The following is a 19,005-nucleotide window of genomic DNA, read 5'->3' as shown; positions in this document are numbered from 1 at the left end:
TATCATCTTCAACACCATAGCATAAATCTCTTTTAAAGCAAGAGTTATTTCCATGACAATAAGAGTAGCCACTAACCTTGCACTGGTCTGCTGGATGTCATTTTGAAGTCTAACGTCGGCTTTCTGGAAAAACCAGCTCGGAAGTCAATGGTACTGAGACCCGTGATACGGACAGAGTGTCGTTCACTGCTGGATGTCTGAAAAACAGTGTAAAAATATGTTTTAGTCATCAGCATTTGCTGTGTTAGATGCCACTAAATTTTAAACTTGCAATCCTAAGCATACATGAAAGTCCTCCCGAAATGCTGAGACTTACTGCTGTGTGAACAGACTTAGGATCAAGATATAAACAAAGTGAACATCAACCAACATATTTTAAAATGGAAATATAATCAGGAATTCCAACTCACACAATATGACAGGCATTTTATAAAGGTGTTCATAGAATCAAAGAATAATACAGTTGGAAGGAACCTCATGGGTCATCTAGTCCAACCCTCTGCGCTATGCAGGACACTCATAACCCTATCGCTCATCCACTGTAACCTGCCACCCCCTTAAGCCTTCACAGAATCAGCCTCTCCGTCAGATGGCTAACCAGCCTCTGTTTAAAAATTTCCAAAGATGGAGAACCTACCACTTCCCAAGGAAGCCTGTTCCACTGAGAAACCGCTCTGTCAGGAACTTCTTCCTGATGTTTAGACGGAATTTCTTTTGAATTAATTTCATCCCGTTGGTTCTGCTCTGTCCCTCCGGGGCAAGAGAGAACAATTCTGCTCCATCCTCCATATTGCACCCTTTTAAATACTTGAAAATGGTTATCAGATCCCCTCTCCGTCGTCTCCTCTCTAGGCTAAGCAGACCAAGCTCCCCCAATCTTTCTTCATACATCTTGGTCTCCAAACCCCTCACCATCTTTGTTGCCCTCCTCTGGACACGCTCCAGTTTGTCTACATCCCTCTTCAACACGGATGCCCAAAACTGAACACAGTACTCCAAGTGAGGCCGAACCAGAGCAGAGTTATTATGTTGATGAACAGACATAATTGATCAGAGCACAGCTAAGGAATAAAAGTGGCAGATCTTGTGTACATATAATATTTTCTGAACAATAGTTGAGAAATCAGGATATAACAGGTATATCCAAACCAGGTGTTACTGGGAATGATTCGGCATCCTGTTGAGAAGGATATCTATCCATAATACATAGGAATTAAGATGTATGGAAGTCCCATACTGGAGATATTGGCTCCTCAGTAGTCCCTTGGAAACCCAAGGGCTGTTCAGTTAACTACAAGATAACCTTATTCATGAGGCCAATTTCCAATAGCCACTTATGGCTGTGCAAGTTCAACGATAAAGAAATCAGACAGGAGGAGAGTTGATTAATTTGAACTCTGGTGCTGGAGAAGGCTTCCGTAGATACCATAGACAGCAAAAGTCACAAACAGGGAAATACTAGCATGCTTAAAGCCTGATATATCACTGGAAAAAAACCCCACAAACTCTGGCTCACTTAATTTGGCCATATCATGCGATCCAACTCAATAGAGAGAGGAGTTATGCTAGGACTAGTCAATAGTAAAAAGAAACCTGGCCAACAAAGAATATGGCAATTAGATGCGATCAAAATGAACAGTGTCCAGAGCATTATACAACTAAAAGGAGCAGTGCAAGATCAAAAAACATGGCAACAGTAGAGCCACAGGACTGCCAAAAGTAGGCATGACTGAGTGGCTAAATATCATCATCATCATCATCATTCATCGTGCCTGTCTTCATGCATAGTGTGGTCTGATGTAGAGCGCTGTATCATGCTTCATAGGTGGAGTAGCCCCACAAACAGGCTAGGGTGGCTCTAGAGTTCTCCATATCACCCCTCAAACTCACCACTCTCAGCGATGCAGTTTACCTACAGATCCCATGCTTTCCCCTTCCCCATTAGGATGGCAAATTAGAGCTCTGAAAATTCCTGGAAATTGGGAGGGGGAACCAGGCAGGGCAGGGTTTGAGGAGGGGAGGAAGCTCAGTGGAAATGTAACTCCATACAGTCCATCCTCAAGAGCAGTCATTTACTCCAGAGGAACTCTGGCATCTGCAGATCCCAGGAGTTCTCCAGGGATCATATGGATGTTGGCAACCCTTTGGCAGACAGTCCAACCTCTGCATTCTGCTATGTAGCTGTACAAGGCAGTGGCATACCTACCCTATTTGGTGGGTTACTTACTACCATCTAGCTCAATATTGCCCACTAGGGCAGAGAAAGATCTTTGCCAACGACAGCTACTTTGAGTTTCCAGGTGGTAAAACTGGGACCTTGTGCATACGAAGCAGGTTTTCAGCCACTGAGTCCCAGGCCTTTGTATGTCAGCCTTTTGTATCATGAGTAATATGGTGAAACAACATAAATCTTCAGTTAGCCTCTACTCCCTTAACCAATGGAGAGTCCTCTTGTTAAAGATAAAAACAAAGTGGAAATTAGCAGAAGGATCATCACAAACTCCAGAATACTAACTGTGAGAGAAGGGCTATGGGAAGAAAGATAACAAAAGAACAAGAAAAGCTAAGTTTAAATCTGAATCCACAAATCCTTGCTGTATCCCCGTATATGGAGGGCCCATTGAGAGTTATTCAGTTACATCAAGTTAGTGGCAGAGTTTTAAGCTGATTTTATATCAAGTTAGGAAGACCACATGGATCCCTAAGTACGTCATCTGTTTTGTCTAGTGAAATTGTGCTAAGCAAATATATTCAAAGAACAGTTGTTTTCCATAAAACTACTGCTTAGACAATCCACTCCCTGTAGACACCATGACAAATCCGTCTGCCTTTACTAGAAAGGCCGCTATTTATTTCTATTGCTTAGCCTTTCACCTCAGTAAAAATCACCAGCAGAGGACTTCTCTGGCATAAACCAGCAGCTGTTAAAATGCGTAGATTGCAGAGAATTATTTCTTTTCTTTTTTTTTAACAGAGTGTCAAAAAGACTTCTGCTATCAAGTGATAATTGGCTGTTAAATGGCTCTCGACCATGGATCTCTTTTATGGTTTTCTACCACCTCTGTCTAGGACATCTACAACAGGATGAAAGGTTTTAAGCAACCTTTTCCTCAGATCACAGAAGGAACAGATGAAGCTGCGTTATACTGAAGAAGACCAATGCCCTGAGTATTATCTACTCAGACTGGTAGTAACTCTCCCTTGGGTACAGGAAGGGCTTTCAAAGCATCTGCTACTTGGCCTTTTAACTGGAGATGCCAAGGACTGAACCTGGGAGTTCTTGTATGAAAAGCAGATGGTCTTCCCCTGAGCCACAACTATTTGTTTAAACTGCTTCTACTCCATCAATAAACATTTAATGGCACAGTAACCACTTATACAGTTTTAGTTTCATATGCCAATAACTACTGCTTCTCCTTAAAATTCCTGCTTTATATTGAGCTGGACCATTGGCTTACCAAAGTGAATCCTGTCTACTGTGACAAGATTACGGAGTCTGAGGGCTGAGGTCTTTCACTTTGGCTAGTACCTAAACCTTTCAGCTGGAGATATAAAGGACTGAATCTGGGGTTGGGAATGCAGGATGTCCTGAAATAATCGCACCCTACCTTTAACGATCAACACCCTCGGGTCATCTTGTCGGGGGTTATCAGCATGGGCCCATAGGCTGGAACAGCGGAGTTGAGTTTAGAACGATTGAAAATTGAGTAAACCATCATCTATCATCTGTTGTATAGGAGGTTTTTTATGGGGGTTTTATATTGTGATCTTATTGTTTTATCTTGTGAACCGCCATGAGATGGCCTTTGTGGGGAATGGTGGTACATAAATTATAAAATAAATAAATAAATAAACACAAACTAGCTCACTTTACATATCAGCAGCCTCATTGTATGAGCATTAAAAGCCTCTTGTTACCTGCAAGAAGAAAAGCACTCCCATTTTTAGTGATAGATGGAGGGATAATGCGCCATACCACTAAGAAGAAACAAGATAGTATGTATTCTCATTATCATCATGATCCTAGAGACAGGGATGTTTTCTAGTTTAAGGGTCCCCCCCCCCCTTTTAAAGATCTTAGAGTGTGCCTAACTGCTCACCCGTAAACCTAGCTGTTCCTCTACACAGTGTTCAATCACCTAGCTGACCTAAAGGGTTAACAGACAGAAAGGGAGGGGAGAATTACTCCATATGCATGGATGGACATACACAAAACACCTGGTTCTCAGTGAGCCAGGCCACAGCCAAGGGTATTTGTGGGGGCAGGAGGGGGGGGTGAGTCAGGATGGTGGCAGTTAATTGAGGTAAAATGGGAGGGGATTAGGATTCTCTAAAAATGAAATTGAGCCTCTCTCTCACACACACACTCATCTCCTGCCTCAGCCTTTCTCACCTTTCTTTCCATTGAGAACCCCAGAAACATTATTCAGGCTTCGAGGAATCCCAGAAGTGCTATGATTGTGCAGATTATGGTTGGGCAACATAGCTGTGTACATGCCCCCCCATGCCCCTCCCCTCCCCACCCCCTCCAGGTCCATCAATGGCTATTTTGGGAGGGGAGGTGGGTTGACATGACCATATATGATAAATGTTTAACTATTTTAAAAAATGTGTAAAAACTTTCTGACAAGGCTCCATTGAGACATCAAATCAACCCATTGTTTGGGACCCAAAACAGGCTTTGAGCTTCCAGCCATACAAACATGCTATCGGAATTGATTTCTGTGGCTGTTTATGTCTTCTCTCCCATCTCCATGGGGAGAAGCTTCTGAAAATTAGAGCAAGGGTCATCACTACAGTTGGTCAATTGAGATATCTTACAAAACCACCGTTGAATTTCCTGAACTGCAGTGTGGCATGATGTCTGAATTGAGCCGATGATGAACTTTGGATACAGATTTCAGCTCTTCAGACCTCATGAGAACAATGTTATTGTAGCTTAAGTCTGGCTAATTTGGTTTCTCTTGAGCTTGATTGCAAAAGACAGAGAGAAATATGCTTGGCTGTGGACTAACTCAGTTCCGATTTCTATCCAAAACTAAGCATGAGCAATGCCAAAATTGGGCTTGGAACCATTCTTGTTAACAAGCAGCTTCATCTCTCTCCTAATGAAAATGAAAGTGTTTAAATGAATGCAAATGAGCAATTAAAGGTTGCTGTTGTTGCTTTTAAATGAAGAGCCCTCTTAGATACCACCGACTTCATGCAGTTTTGTCACATGAGAAGCCACAGCCTATATGAGAATGGGGTTTAGTTACCAGAAAACTTGAATTTTTGTTCTGGTGTTGCTATAGCTATACTGATGGCTTTACATTACATGACAGCTTCAAAGAGATGCAGCTCATTAAACTGGATCCATTTCATCTTGCATACTATTACTTTTCATTTAATTAGCCATCACTGACCTGGAGGCCAAGTGTGAATAACAATAAAAATAACCGCCAGAACCCTTTCAGACCAAACACAACAACCAGTGGGTGACTCTCTTCTTCACAGGGGTGATGACATGTTGCATAAAGTTACAACTGTGGAACTTGCACTGAAACCAATAGGTTGAGAGTACATTGCGCTGTCTGAGGCTCCTCTTTCTCTCGCTCTCCACCCGCGGGCTTGGGCGCTGCTGCAGGCCAGGCAGCCAGGCCAGGCGGGGCCAGACAGGATGCGAGGCGGCAGAGGCTGGCAGGCAGGCTGGCGAGACGCCCCCCGCCCGGTTGTGCCACTTGCAGGGGCTCTACCAGGCCACGTATGGCACCACCCAGTGACTCGGTCCGAGCAATTGGAAACCCAGGATCTTTTTCTGAAAAGGAGTGGAGCAGCAAGGCCCAAGCCTGAGACGTGTGTGGGGTACGCTGGCCAGGAAAAAGACTGTGGATGGTTTCCTCTTCCCAGAACTGGAAATATTTGCTGCTGTTGGGAGGGGGAAGGCACAACCCCCCCACCCCTTTTGGCACAATTTTTTTTGTATTAACTGCCACAAGGAATAAAAAATGCCTCAGCTAAAAAAAAAAAAGCATACCCAGATATGGGCATCTACCATGATTTTGGATCACCTGCACTAGCCACAGTTACTTTCTAGAGGGAAGCCCACACTGCTCAGAAGCACAGAGTGGAGGACCTTTCATTTGCAAAGCAGACACTGGTGGACTGAATAGGCAAATCACAAACATCTCTTCTGTTTTGTTGGATGACAACAGACAACACACAATTTGGTTTATCCAAAAAGAAAACCTACAAAATCAGGAAACATCAACTTTATTCACTCAGGTCTAATCTCCCATTTTATCAGTAACAGCAAAGTGGTATGGGGTTTCATCCTATAAATGGCCAACTAAAGTGGATCTCATTGTTCATAACAAGAGAATTCCCAGGAAAATGTTCTCCAAATTCTGACAAGTTATCCAGATTGTAGTCCTTGTTTCAAATTGCCACATTCTTCTTCAGTTTCCAAATGGTAATCTTTGAATACATAATAATTGAGTTTCCTAAAAGATTTATAACCGCTGACTAACAGAGCCTCAAATATCTTAACCCCCGCCCGCGGCGCCGCGGGCACCGCGGACTAAATAAAGCCGTAAGGGCTTGGGGGGAGGAGTTAGGGTGGGCTCTGTACGGGATGAGGAAGGGTGCCGATTGGACCCTTCCTCCGGACAGACCATTGGAGGGGCCAATCGGCAGGCGCAAAGCGCCTGCCGACTGGCCTCTCCGATTCCCACCCCGCCGCCAAGGGAACAATTGCGAGCCGCGCACAGCGCGGCTGGCGGGTGCTCCCTCGCCGGTGGCCTGACGCATCGGGAGCTGCAAAGCGCCTCCGACGCATCAGGCCGCCATTTCCCGCGTGCCGGCGGCCTGCCAACTCGCCGGCCGCGAGAACATGATCTAGCGCCCGCTGTATTGTAAGTACAGCGGCCTTGATTACTGGTTTCTTAATAGTGCTCCAAGCCTACTTGAGCCTTTCAGCTTTCATCAAAACCATCCGTCATTATACTGTCTATATACACAAACTGGTTCTTTAGTCTTTGGTTGGTCTCTCACTGTTCACAACCATGACATTAAACTTTTAACTCTAGAAAGGCCTGAAAGCCAGAACAAGGCCCAAACCTACACTCTGGAGTGTCTTGTCACAACAGCCTCCCCCCAAATAAGGGGCCAAAGTGATTACATTTAAGTTTTTAACATGCACTATAGCTTATGAAATGTTCTGCATTGTTGCTACAGCAATATTTACCTTAATTGTCCACGTTCCAGGAGCTGGATCTTTTATGTTTACTACCTTTGCAGAGTTTTCAATATTCAGTAACTCATTCAAGCCAGATCCTTTCTTGATGAGCTTACCTATAGTGTGGGCAAAGAAGGAATAAAAGTGGGTTTTGTCTGTCTGTTTTACAGAAAACCTTAGTCATGGTTGAACTTCTTTGCCCTACCTAGCTTTGAAAACCTAGGACATGATCCATCAGTATAGGGCTCAACATTGTGGGGTCTAGCATCCTGAGCCATAGAAAGATGTAACTTAAGTGGCTTTACAGAGAAACAAAGGGAAGTTAGTGAATTCTGCAGCACCCCAAAACACTCCCTGAACCACTGTTCTGGGGGGGCTAGAAAAGCCCCAGGAATAGGCAGAGAAGAATCCATGTCTCCTGACAAGGGGATAGTAACCACCACCACCCCAATACAGAAATCTGTGTTTTTTTTCCCTTCTGTATCTTTTAATTCCACTCTAAAACCTTTATAAAATGTTCTGCTTCATAGCAGTCAAGTCTTCCATGTGAGTCATTTATTTCCCCCTCTTTTGAATGGTAAAGGAGAATTTTCATCAGAAGGTATCTCTGGAGACCAGTGCAATGTGGTCTTTGCCAGTCATCAAGTCTAGGCTTTGCCAGATGTGGAAAGCTTATTTTGAACATGAATATTGGCTTTGGGTTTTCTCTCTCTCTCTGCTTTCTGGGTTGGACTGAATTTTTAAGAAAATCTAGGAGTATTGGGGGGGGGACTTGCTTCTGTGCATAAAAATATAAAGCTTTGAATTCTTAAGTTCTGTGAAAATCTAGGTATGATCCAAGTCAGTATATCATCCCTTACAGAAAGTTTTGGAGATTTTAATTCCATAACTTTAGCTAATGTGCCTGGTTTTTTGCATCTTGCCCACATGAAGCGGTTGTCCAGTAAAACCAATGGGTTTTCACTTCACCATGGGTTTACTGCTTGTGGCCAGGAGTATCCTTACTGCTGTTTGGGAACAACTGTGTGGTAAGGTCTTGAGATCATTGCTAGTATTAAATGGTATAGGTTCCTGCAAACTCTAAAACTCAAAACTCAAAAAATGGTATTGGTTCCTGCAAACCCTCACCTGGTGGAACAAGCTCCCTGAGGAGATCAGAGCCCTGCCCGACCTTCCACAGTTCTGCAGGGCCTGCAAAAGGGAGCTCCTCCACCAGGCATTCACTTGAGGCTGACCGACTCATAACATCTACTGGTCAGACACCCTCCCATGACTGAAAAATTGACCTCCCAATGTTATTATATATTGTATTACTGTTGAATTGTTATAATGTTTTATTGAAGGTTGCTCAATGTTGTAGACTATGTAATGTTCCATGTAAGAGTCATCTCAATGTTCAGTGTAAACTGCCCAGAGCCTCAAGGAATGGGCGGTATAGAAATCCAAATAAACAAACAAACAAACAAATAAATAAATACTCCCTCACAAAGGAGCCTTGTCCCTGAAGCTCTGTATGATTAATTGCTCTCGTCTTGACTGCTTCCAGTCTTTCTAAAAGTTGAACAACATGCTGGGTCGGTGCATTTGTTTGTCAGTCCCGATATAGAGATGTAGGGGTTCTTTCCTGCCGTATATGTAGAAACATGGGGACCAGAGATTCATACAACTAGGGATGACTCTCTGCACTGGCTCCTCTTATTAATGGATCTGAGTCATTTCATCCTAGCCTTCACAAAACTGTGACATTATGATAAAACTCAATTGTCATTGACTGCAACCCAAAAAAACCTTGATCCACCAATTTCTTTTTTGTAAAGTATAATGCCATGGACTTTGGGTGGCTGAATAATTCAAGTATGATTCCTTTCTCATACTGTGCCTCAGGACGTCCATTTTTCAAGTATCTGATTTGACCTCTCTCAAACAAGCTACCCTTGGCCTTCTGTTGTCACCGATACTCCTTCCACCTGTTGGGGTTCCACTACTATCACTGTGACCTCCAGCGAACCATGCATTGTTGCATTTGAAGAGTCACTAGTATAGATTTACTCAATCTCATCTTTACTCATGGATGCTCTGCACTATTTGGCTATAGGATCCTTTAACATTTGCTCAGCCCAAGTGGGTGTCCTAGCATCAAAGTCCACTCTTCTTTTACTCCTGGCATTTATGAGTGGCAAAAACTTGTTTATCATTAACTCTTCCATAATCTATGAAACGTAGGCCTACGGAGCTATGTTGAGCCATCTAATCATAAGGCCAGTTCTATACAGAGCTACCCAATGTTTGTAATAATCAAGGGAATCTTTAGGGTATATCTACCATACACTGATTTTTATGTTCAATATTGTGGCTTATCAAAAGAATATTAGAAACTGCAACCTGATGAGGTGATAAGAATACCCAATCCACTCATTGCCATTTCTTACATTTTGTCAACATCTCACCTAGAGGATCACGGACTTCAATTCCTGGAGAAGGACCACTCAGTGACACTGTGACCTCTTTCAGGCTAGGATCAAAGGGGATTTGCCAAGCATTTACAGCAGCAGTCAGGTGGTCAGTCGACAAGAGATGAACTTTGGAAGCTTGCACTGCTTCTTCTACCCATTTTAGTACCTACAAGAGAAGACAAGACTGATGACAGAAGTTAACAATAGCTTCTGTAGTACATGGATTATTCATCTAGTTTTGCAGAATACTTTTGATTTTCCTCAGTCACCAGAGTAGTTCTCAACACACTTGTCCTAGTTTGTCATTCCAGAATGAATACCACTTTCTTGTCGATAGATGTTTAATACTCTCTCAGCCCAATTCAAGGCTATTTGATCTTGTAAACTGCTTCCCCATCCACTGCAAAAGAGGCTGGCAAAGACACAGGAAAAGAGCAAATGGACAGAATCACGGTCTCTTCCATCATATTTCTCTCACACCTCAATCTACTATGATTTGTTGCAGGTTGTTCTTATTCAGTTTGTTTTTTTCCCCTTGCTAGCACTTGAAATCCATCCAATGAAGCCCCTTCAGTGGGCCTAAGGATAAGAGCTACCTTTTCTGAAATCACAGGGACCTTGATAAGAGAAACACGAGCTATGTTCCCGACATGCTTAAGAAATTTGGAAACTAGAATGAAAACAATTGATTTAAAGACATCGTTCTACTCGTATCAAGCAGGCCTTTCTCAAGTAGCATAGGTAGTTTTCTCTGCAATTGTTCTTTCTGCACATTTCTTGGTCAAGAGGAGCCTTCTCTGTCCCTGTCCCATAGGGAAACCAACCAGACAGCATCTTACTGGTTCATCCAGCCATACATAAAGCAGCCTTCTACTGAATCAGACCTAGGGATGCAGGTGAGATGCAGAGATCCACAGTTTTACAATTCATTTCCAGGTGACAGAGATCAGTTCCCCTGGAGAAAATGTCTGCTTTGCAGGATAGACTCCATAGCATTATATTCCATTGAGATCTTTCCCGACCCAAAAACCTTCCCACTTCTGACTCAACCCCCAAACTCTCCAGGTATGTCCCAGCCCAGAGCTGGCCACCCTAATCAGGCCATCACTTCATCAAGATCAATATTGTCTACTCAGATTGACAGCAGCTCACCAGAGCCTCAGGTAGAGGTCTCTCACATCACTTATTGCACAATCCTTTGAAGTGGATATGTCAGGGATTAAACTCGGGACCTTGTTGTATGCTAAGCAGATACTCCAACCATGAGCCAAAGCCACCTCCCTAATCAGCCAAATCATGTAGAGAGTCTCCTCCACCCCTGCTTCCCTGGACATGTCACTGTGCACTTTGACTTGCTGGGTTCATTCAGATTCTTCCAGGCTCTTTCTACAGCCTGCAAGTTTCTGCCTGGTCTTGTCTGTCCCAGCTTCACCTCTTGGCCTACCCAGGAAGTCGGTATTCTTACACTCAGAGCATACGGTTCCCTATTTGGTCTGCCAATGCTCTAATTGTTAAAAAATCTGTGCAAAAGTTGGCAGACAGCAGTACACAGAGGTTTGTACAAGTTGTTTCTTTGGTTTTGGTTCACATCCCTTGGGTTTGCGATTCAAATGAGGCCAAGACTGCAAGACTAAAAACTCCATCAAAACAACACTAGATAAGTAAAAATTTAAAAAACCCACACTAGCCTCAACCCTTTAGAAACAGACTGGAATTAAAGTTCATAAACTTTAGCATGTTTTATGCCACTTGGGATTGCTTTGTTTTTAGGCAGGTCTTTAACACTCCTTGTAGAAATCAAGTAACGTCCTCTGTGAAATTCTTTCCACTGTACTTAATAAGATCCATTTTGTGCAAAAAGAAAATGGAAGTTAAAGCCTTACAGGTGAAGCAAATAATTAGATAATGCAGAAAGGCCTATAAACAACATTATAGAGACAGTACTCTGGAACCGCCCAACTGTATGAAGGCAGAAGAACCTACCCTAGGTTATAATTAACATTTAAACAATTTAACAATGAATAAAAATGGAAATACAATTTATCTTATCTCTTCTTTTAATAGTCCCGTTTTCAATGTAGCATTCTCATCTGTGGCTGTTTCCTCCTATTGCTATTTTATGAGCATAAAGTCATCAAATGGCTTTGTTCCTTTAGGTATCCAACTAGTATGTACTGAGGATCTAATCCTCCACTAATTCTATACTCTATTATTCTCCACTTAAATTTTAACAATATATATACTGGTCTTTGGTTCAAAGGTATTTGGAAGCTAATATATATTGGGATCACTGCTACAGAGGAATTACACATAGTGATGTTAGTATTAGCAGAGTGGTAAGCAGCAGAAATGCTGTCTGAAGCTTTCTGCACATGAGGTTGGGAGTTCAATCCCAGCAGCCGGCTCAAGGTTGACTCAGCCTTCCATCCTTCCGAGGTCGGTAAAATGAGTACCCAGCTTTCTGGGGGGTAAAACAGTAATGACTGGGGAAGGGAATGGCAAACCACCCTGTATTGAGTCTGCCAAGAAAACGCTACAGGGCATCACCCCAAGGATCAGACATGACTCGGTGCTAGCACAGGGGATACCTTTACCTTTACCTTTACAAATTTGAATTTATGCGATCAGTTTGGGATTGAATTATATACCCATGAAATGATAAGAGACTAAGTTATTTCCAACAAACATTATTAGAGAAGATGAAATTGTTTTGAACATTGTGATATTTTGAACATTAAATCACTTCACCATTGCCAGCTTGAGACTTTTTTCTTCTATTTTATCACAGCTGACGGGTCTTCACCTGTTGTTGTACCACTTAGAAGTTGGCAATCTTACTGACTGGAGGTATCTTCAGCTACCATATTACTAGGGTTGCCAAATTCCAGGGAGATCAATTCTCCTGGAGAAAATGGCTGCTTTGGATGGTGGACTCTGTGGCATTATATCCTGCTGAGATGAGATTCCTCCCCTTCTCAAACTACATTCTCCTCAGGCTACTCTCCCCCAAATTTCCAGGAATTACCAACTTGGAGCTCCCAATGCTACATGACTAAAGGATCTAGGTTGATATATAAAGAAGGAACTTAACCAAGCCTGCGTTTTTTTACAAAGCCCAGCAACTTCCTCTCAAAGTCCATGTTGCAAACAGCAAAAGCTGAGAGGTGCTAAATCTGCTAAAAATGCATCTGCAACAACATACTAGTATCTTCAATATTGCAAGCTGAGAAGGGGTTTTTTTAATATAAAAAATTCTTTAAGAGTCAGAACACATTTAAAAATCTGATTTTAAAACGAACAGTTTTGTCCTGACACATTTTATCCTCGAGCAACAGCCAACTGTGTTAGCATGTGGTCTCCTTAGAACCAAAGTTTATAAAGGCAAAGGGCAAATTTGCAACTTTGCCGTCCTGCCTGGAAACAAACAATGCAGAGTCAACAGGAGGAGACCTAACATGAACGGGTCATCTGGATGTTTCCAAGAGGCATGTTTCAACTTTGTGTCTGTGCTTATCATGACTGCCCATCATCATGTATTTAGTAGAGAGTTACTTATTCACCAAAAGTTTGAAAATATAATACACTTGGTTTGAGTTTACAGTCCACTTTCAATTTGGCATATAATATTTCCAACAGTTACTATTGGACTCAGATCTAGCCATATCCAACTTAGTTTTTCATATCTATTTATCAACTTCTTAATTTCTAGGTAGGGAGTTCAGAGAGAAGATTGGGAAGAGGATATGGAGGCTGGAAGGTGGAAGGTGGAAAGGCCATAGAGACTTCAAAGGGGAATGGGGATAGCCACACTTTGAACTTCAAGAATAGCAGCAAAGCTGGGATGAGCCTCACTTTTGGGGCCATCCCTCGACAAGCTAAAAGCAATCTACAAATTTTGGCAGGGTCCCCCACTTGCACAACTGTTCAGTTGGAATTTCCTTATGAGAAACTGTACCACGTTAGTAGGAAAATCATAAAATCACTATAAATATAGCTATTACTTAGAAGGGATGTGCAATCAGAAATGCACTAACCAAAACTGGACCTGAACTCATTCATAAATATGATAAATGCTCCAAACTTAAGAATTTTCTGATATGCAAGAGTTGTCAGAAATTTCCCATTCTCATATTTATCCCAGCACCATCCAGTCTGGTTTCAGTATCCCAGACAACATGAAGTGGGTCGAACTGCAGGAGGAATGACTCTGTAGATATGTAGCAGATAGGGAGATCATCCAACCAGAACAATTATCCAATCTTACAAAAAAACCCAAGTTATCTCAATTGCTTCTCCTCCCTTTTTGCACAGCAGTTCTCCTTTTTGCCAATTATGTCACTGTTTTACCAGCTTTGGAAGAAAATTAAGGTTCTGTTTATATATAAATCTTGTATGTGATATTATAGAAATTGGAAGTCAGGGTAATTAGCAAATATTTGGAGGCTTAGTATAAGGTGGGCAACTATAGGATCTCCACCTATGTCTACCAGGATATTCCCTTAATAAATAAACTAAATAAACCATTCCAAAGTAAACTGGAAAGTTGTTTTTATTAAGGACAATTTAAAGGCAAATTACAAACACACAAAAGCTCATGAAACAGACACACAATAAATTAACTAAGGAAAAGTTGAGCTGAACAGGAATAGTTCTGAGGAAGTGGAGAAGTTTTTAGTTACTGTCATGACATGAAGAGGTCCAAGAAGAAAGTCAGCAGGCCTCATGAGACGTGTGTGTGTGGAATACCCCAGAGAACATACAAATTGATGGGTGTTGGGTGCTTCAACAGGAAGATTGGAACCTCATGCTAAGGTTTGGCATACTAGCCCCTAGAACAATATGTTTGATGGGATTTCTGTGTTTGACAAAGAAACTGGAAGGCAACTAATGGATTTTTCCAGGACGCAGACAAAGCCCAGGGTGGAACCTCAGAAGTTTCTCAGGAACCAAAACAATAACAGTAATGGTTCTACCGGATTAGAACCAGAGATCTAAATATGTCTGGACAACCCCTGGATTACAGGACAGGAAATAGCTAGGGCGGAGCACGCTTTTAGTGCTCACTAATTGAATTTTGTGGATGTGACCGGGAAGAAGAGGTTAGGAATTGATGAGATTAGTAACACATTCCTTTGACAGCCTATTGTCCCAAAGATATGCACACTTGTTTTTAAGTTGGGAGAAAAGTGAGCAGTTAATCAGCCCATGAAATCTTACTAATCTAATATAAAGAGTCCAGGTATCTCTTGGAGGCATGACATCTGGGTGTAAACTGCACGGAGCTTTTATTCCAATCCCAGGTCGATTCAGTCCCTGCCCTCTACACAGAATGCGATTTCCATTTGGATTTGGGGCGATTTAAATTTTCCTTCTGCAGCAAGAAGGACTGATCCGGTATGACCCTACCTTTATTGTGTGATATCTTAGAGTAGTGATCCCCAACCTGTGGGCCGCGGACCACATGTGGTTCTTCGACTTATTGGAGGTGGGCCACGAAGGACGCCTTCTCCCCCCCCCCGGCCCTTTACAACACACTTCGGGTGTCATTGTCTCCCATCACTCCCAGATGGGACTATCTCGTTGCAGAGAAACAAGCTCAGGGTTCCCATTGATTTGTCATTGTCATGAGTTAAAATTTCCATGAAAATAAAATCTTCCTTGTGTTCATTGTTGTGGCATGTCTGTATCTTATTTTGAAGGGATGTTTAAACATTACCATAGCGATCAGAGAGCGTTAGGGCAGTGATTGAGAGTAGAGGAGTAAACTACCCCCCCCCCACCGGGCCTCAGTAAAAGGCGTTGAGTGGTCCCCGGGGATAAAAAGGTTGGGGGCCACTGTCTTAGAGTGCTTTTAATCCTGAATATATTATAAAATCGCATTGTTTTGAATTGGGCTCTCCTCCGTGGTAGAGGACCCGTGATTGGCCACAGGTGGTCATGTGACAAATTTGCCTTAAAGGAGAAACCCTTAATTTCTCTCAACTTCTGTCGGTCCTGGATTTTTTCTCCCTTCTCTGCCTTTTTCGATCTTCTCCCCCTCCCCTCCAAGAAAAGAAAGAGGCTCCCTGCTTGGCTCCTCTCCCCCCACCTTTCAAGAAAAGAAAGAGGCTTGGCTCCCCCCCCCCCTTCTGAACTACCCTAACCACGTGCAGAAGACTTTCCTGTTTCAATGAGGGGGGGGGAGAGGAAGACCTGAGTTCAAAGTGATCTGAATTCAATAGTATTGACAATGGAATAAACAAAGTAAGTACAGACTCTGCCCTGGTTGTGGTTTTGCTCATCCATTTCTGTTCGGGAGCAAATGAGGAGTTTGGTGAGTTTTTAGATGTCACTGACATTTATTCCACAGATCAGGTTTGCTAGGCCAGTGGTCCCCAACCTTTTTGAGGCTGGGGACCGGCAGGGCATCGGGGAACGCCCGCGCCCGCGCATCGGGCCGTGCCCCTGCATTGGGCCGCGCCTGCGCATTGTGTGAATGCGCCATGCGCAATGCGGCCCGGCCCTGATTCCCTCTCCCCGCCCTCCGGCAGTAAAAAGCTTCCCGGGCCACAAGCTTGCGGCCTGGGAAGTTTTTTACTGCGGGGGGGGCGGGGAGAGGGAGCCGCGGCCCGGCGCCATGGCCTTCGGGCCGCGGCCTGCAGGTTGGGGACCACTGTGCTAGGCAATGTAATTGCAATACTAATGCACTATTAATGAAGAGCATTTCTGGTGGTCCTAACTATAAACCCAACCTCAAAAAGAGGAGCAGTCTAGCTACTAACAGTGATAGCCGTTTTATTCTCTGGGGCTGTTTCTACTGAGTAACCCAAACTGGTGAGACTGGGCATGCCTGATCCCATCAGATCTCAGAAGCTAAGTGGTCATGGCGTGGGGGCAGGTGATGGCAAATCACCTCCAAACGTCTCTTGCCTAGATGTCAGACAATCTCAGAATCTCCTGGATACATTAAATACATACTACACAATAAATAACTAAATCTCCTGAGCGGGAGAGAAAGGTTTGCTCTCACAAGATAAAAAACCACACGGGGGAGAGAAATCAGTGTACATAGTGGGTGCCATATTATACTTGAGCCTTCCTACATATTTTTAAAGTGTACTTTACTCTGGAGATATCTCCAGTTAAGTACACTTTGGTCAGGAATTAAACCCACAAGCACACAATCACCCCAGATGGCTACCAAGCCATTTGGAAACTAAAATGCCTTCCCTGAGATTTTTTTCCACCTTTCTTTTTTCCAGCTCTGGTAATTACCCCTCCCAGGACTAGATCCGAGGATCTAATTCAAAGAAAAGAATTAACTAGTTAACTAGCTTGGAACATTCTTGACTCCGTGAGAAAGGGAGTCTAGGAGAGCTTGTGCGGTGTAAGGAGTTATTAATGCGTTGACTGTTTTACCCGTATTTAAGCCCCCAATTGATCCCCATCATGGAAATTCAAACAAAGCTCTGGCTGCTAATATTTAATTTCCTCATGTTTACCCAAAGCACCATCCACATCTGAGCCCAGTAGAGAACATGCAAACAAACAAATATGTAACAAATAAAAGAGATGATATATGCTCCATAAGAAGGCAGCAACATTTTAACACAACTCAGTAGTAATTGCTCGGCTGAGCTGAAATATGAAACAGGTTCTAATTTCAGTGTCTTGTTTACTTGACCGTGCTGGCCAAAAGGAAATAACTGAAATGAGAGTAATAAAAATACATAAGAACGTGACTGGAATGGGGGGGGGGATGGGAACCTCATTCTGTTTTAACAAACATTCTTATGTTTGTGGGCAAAATATTTATGCAGTCTTGAGCTATGGTGTGACACTTCATCAGTTCCACAGAAACAGGCACTGGTTTCTGCTATCTTTTCACACCTGTGAACATCCTTGATAATCTGTAGGACCACTAGGGCTGAATCTGAAAAAGGCTGAGTCAATGGTGGAGCAAGGACCGGCCATCCCAAGCAAGTCACTGAGCACCAGCAATGGTGAGGGTGACCAGGAAAGGAGCAGCTGAGCAACAGCACGAGGGAACATCAGAGCAAGAGCAGAACTGAGCATTCCATCCCAAGGAAATTGCTTTAAAGAGATAGGGCAGCTGAGCCAGGGATGTGGAGCTGGGGAAGCCTTATGAATGCAATGGGGAGGGATAAAGGAAGGAAGTGGTGGAGTATAAAAGGAGGCTCCAAGCCAGAATCCAAGGAGGCAGTGGATGGAGTGGTAGTGAAGCAAGCCAGTCCTTTGGCTGGGTGGTGAGCTGAAGCTATCTGCTTGGCTAGCCCCTATTCCGAGACCTCTGTGAGGATCCTAGCTAAGGAGGACATTAAGGCAGAAATTGTCATTGATCTGGGGACTGCTGGCAGACATAACTTATGGATTGTTTGTTATTACAAGAAACCCTTGTATCAATGGTACCTTTTAAACTTCAGTTTGTAAGCAACAAACATCTTGAGCAGAATCTTATGAAATCTTCTACTGGCACAGCTGCATTCCTTTCTATAGGAAGCAACACACTCACTCAAAAGAAGTAATCATTTTGTAGCTTTACAGAGTACAGCTGTGGCATCCGGTATTTTTCTGCACTTCTTGAAAAAAATGTTGATTTAAATTTTCAAATTTATTATTGTTGTTGTTGTTGTTATTGTTATTATTTCCCGCCACTCCCTGTAAGGCTCGTAGCAGGCAACAATAGTCTTAACCCCATTAAAATACCAGTTAAAAGACTTTAAAAAATCCCAGCATGACGGAAAATCATGTTCCCACCCCCCCACTACCAGAGTGGTGGGTAATAAATACTCTTTATTACAGTACTAGACCAGTAATCAAATTACAATATACATAAATGAATAATTGATAATTAAAATAGTGCAAAATTTGAAAAATTCCAGCTATAAGAATCAACATTATAAATTTAAATTAATCTCGATGGATTTATCATCTTTATCTGCCCTCCTGAGGTAGGCAAATATGATTGGTTGTTATTTTATTCACTGATATCTGGTGATATCATCCCATCAAACAATAGATGGGATTACCTGAATGACTTATTCAGTAAGGCTGGAAGTGCAGTTGCCAAGAGAAAGAATAATGATGAAGAGGAGTTGGAGGAAGATATGATTTATTCATAAAAAACATTTTGGAAGGAAATCTTTACTGCACCCAAATGTGGTGACTTCGTTTCTGAACTGGAGACCTGTGAATATCAGGCCCAATTTTGTTAGGTGATGGCACTAATATTCTGTCTTAACTTGATGCATGCTTAGCAAAAAAAAAAAAAGTTGGTGTGATATTGGATATTGTTGAGAAATCTCACATTGCTATTCTACTTCACAGAAGAACCAG

General features: G+C 42.7%; 1 protein-coding gene across 1 annotated transcript in view; it reads right to left on the bottom strand.

Annotated features, from left to right (window-relative positions):
* The window catches only part of HMCN1 (hemicentin 1), a 287,686-nt gene that overhangs the window by 203,056 nt on the left and 65,625 nt on the right, over positions 1 to 19,005 (bottom strand). The window contains exons 8-10 of the mRNA XM_077332660.1: positions 9,664 to 9,835; positions 7,226 to 7,332; positions 77 to 197 (exon numbers count right to left, since the gene is read on the bottom strand). Of these exons, the coding sequence (XP_077188775.1) occupies positions 77 to 197; positions 7,226 to 7,332; positions 9,664 to 9,835 (400 nt within the window). The remainder of the gene's footprint in view (positions 1 to 76; positions 198 to 7,225; positions 7,333 to 9,663; positions 9,836 to 19,005) is intronic.

Source organism: Paroedura picta, chromosome 4 (assembly GCF_049243985.1).
Source record: "Paroedura picta isolate Pp20150507F chromosome 4, Ppicta_v3.0, whole genome shotgun sequence".
NCBI classification, from domain to species: Eukaryota; Metazoa; Chordata; class Lepidosauria; order Squamata; family Gekkonidae; genus Paroedura; species Paroedura picta.
This window is presented reverse-complemented; position numbering and strand designations above follow the sequence as displayed.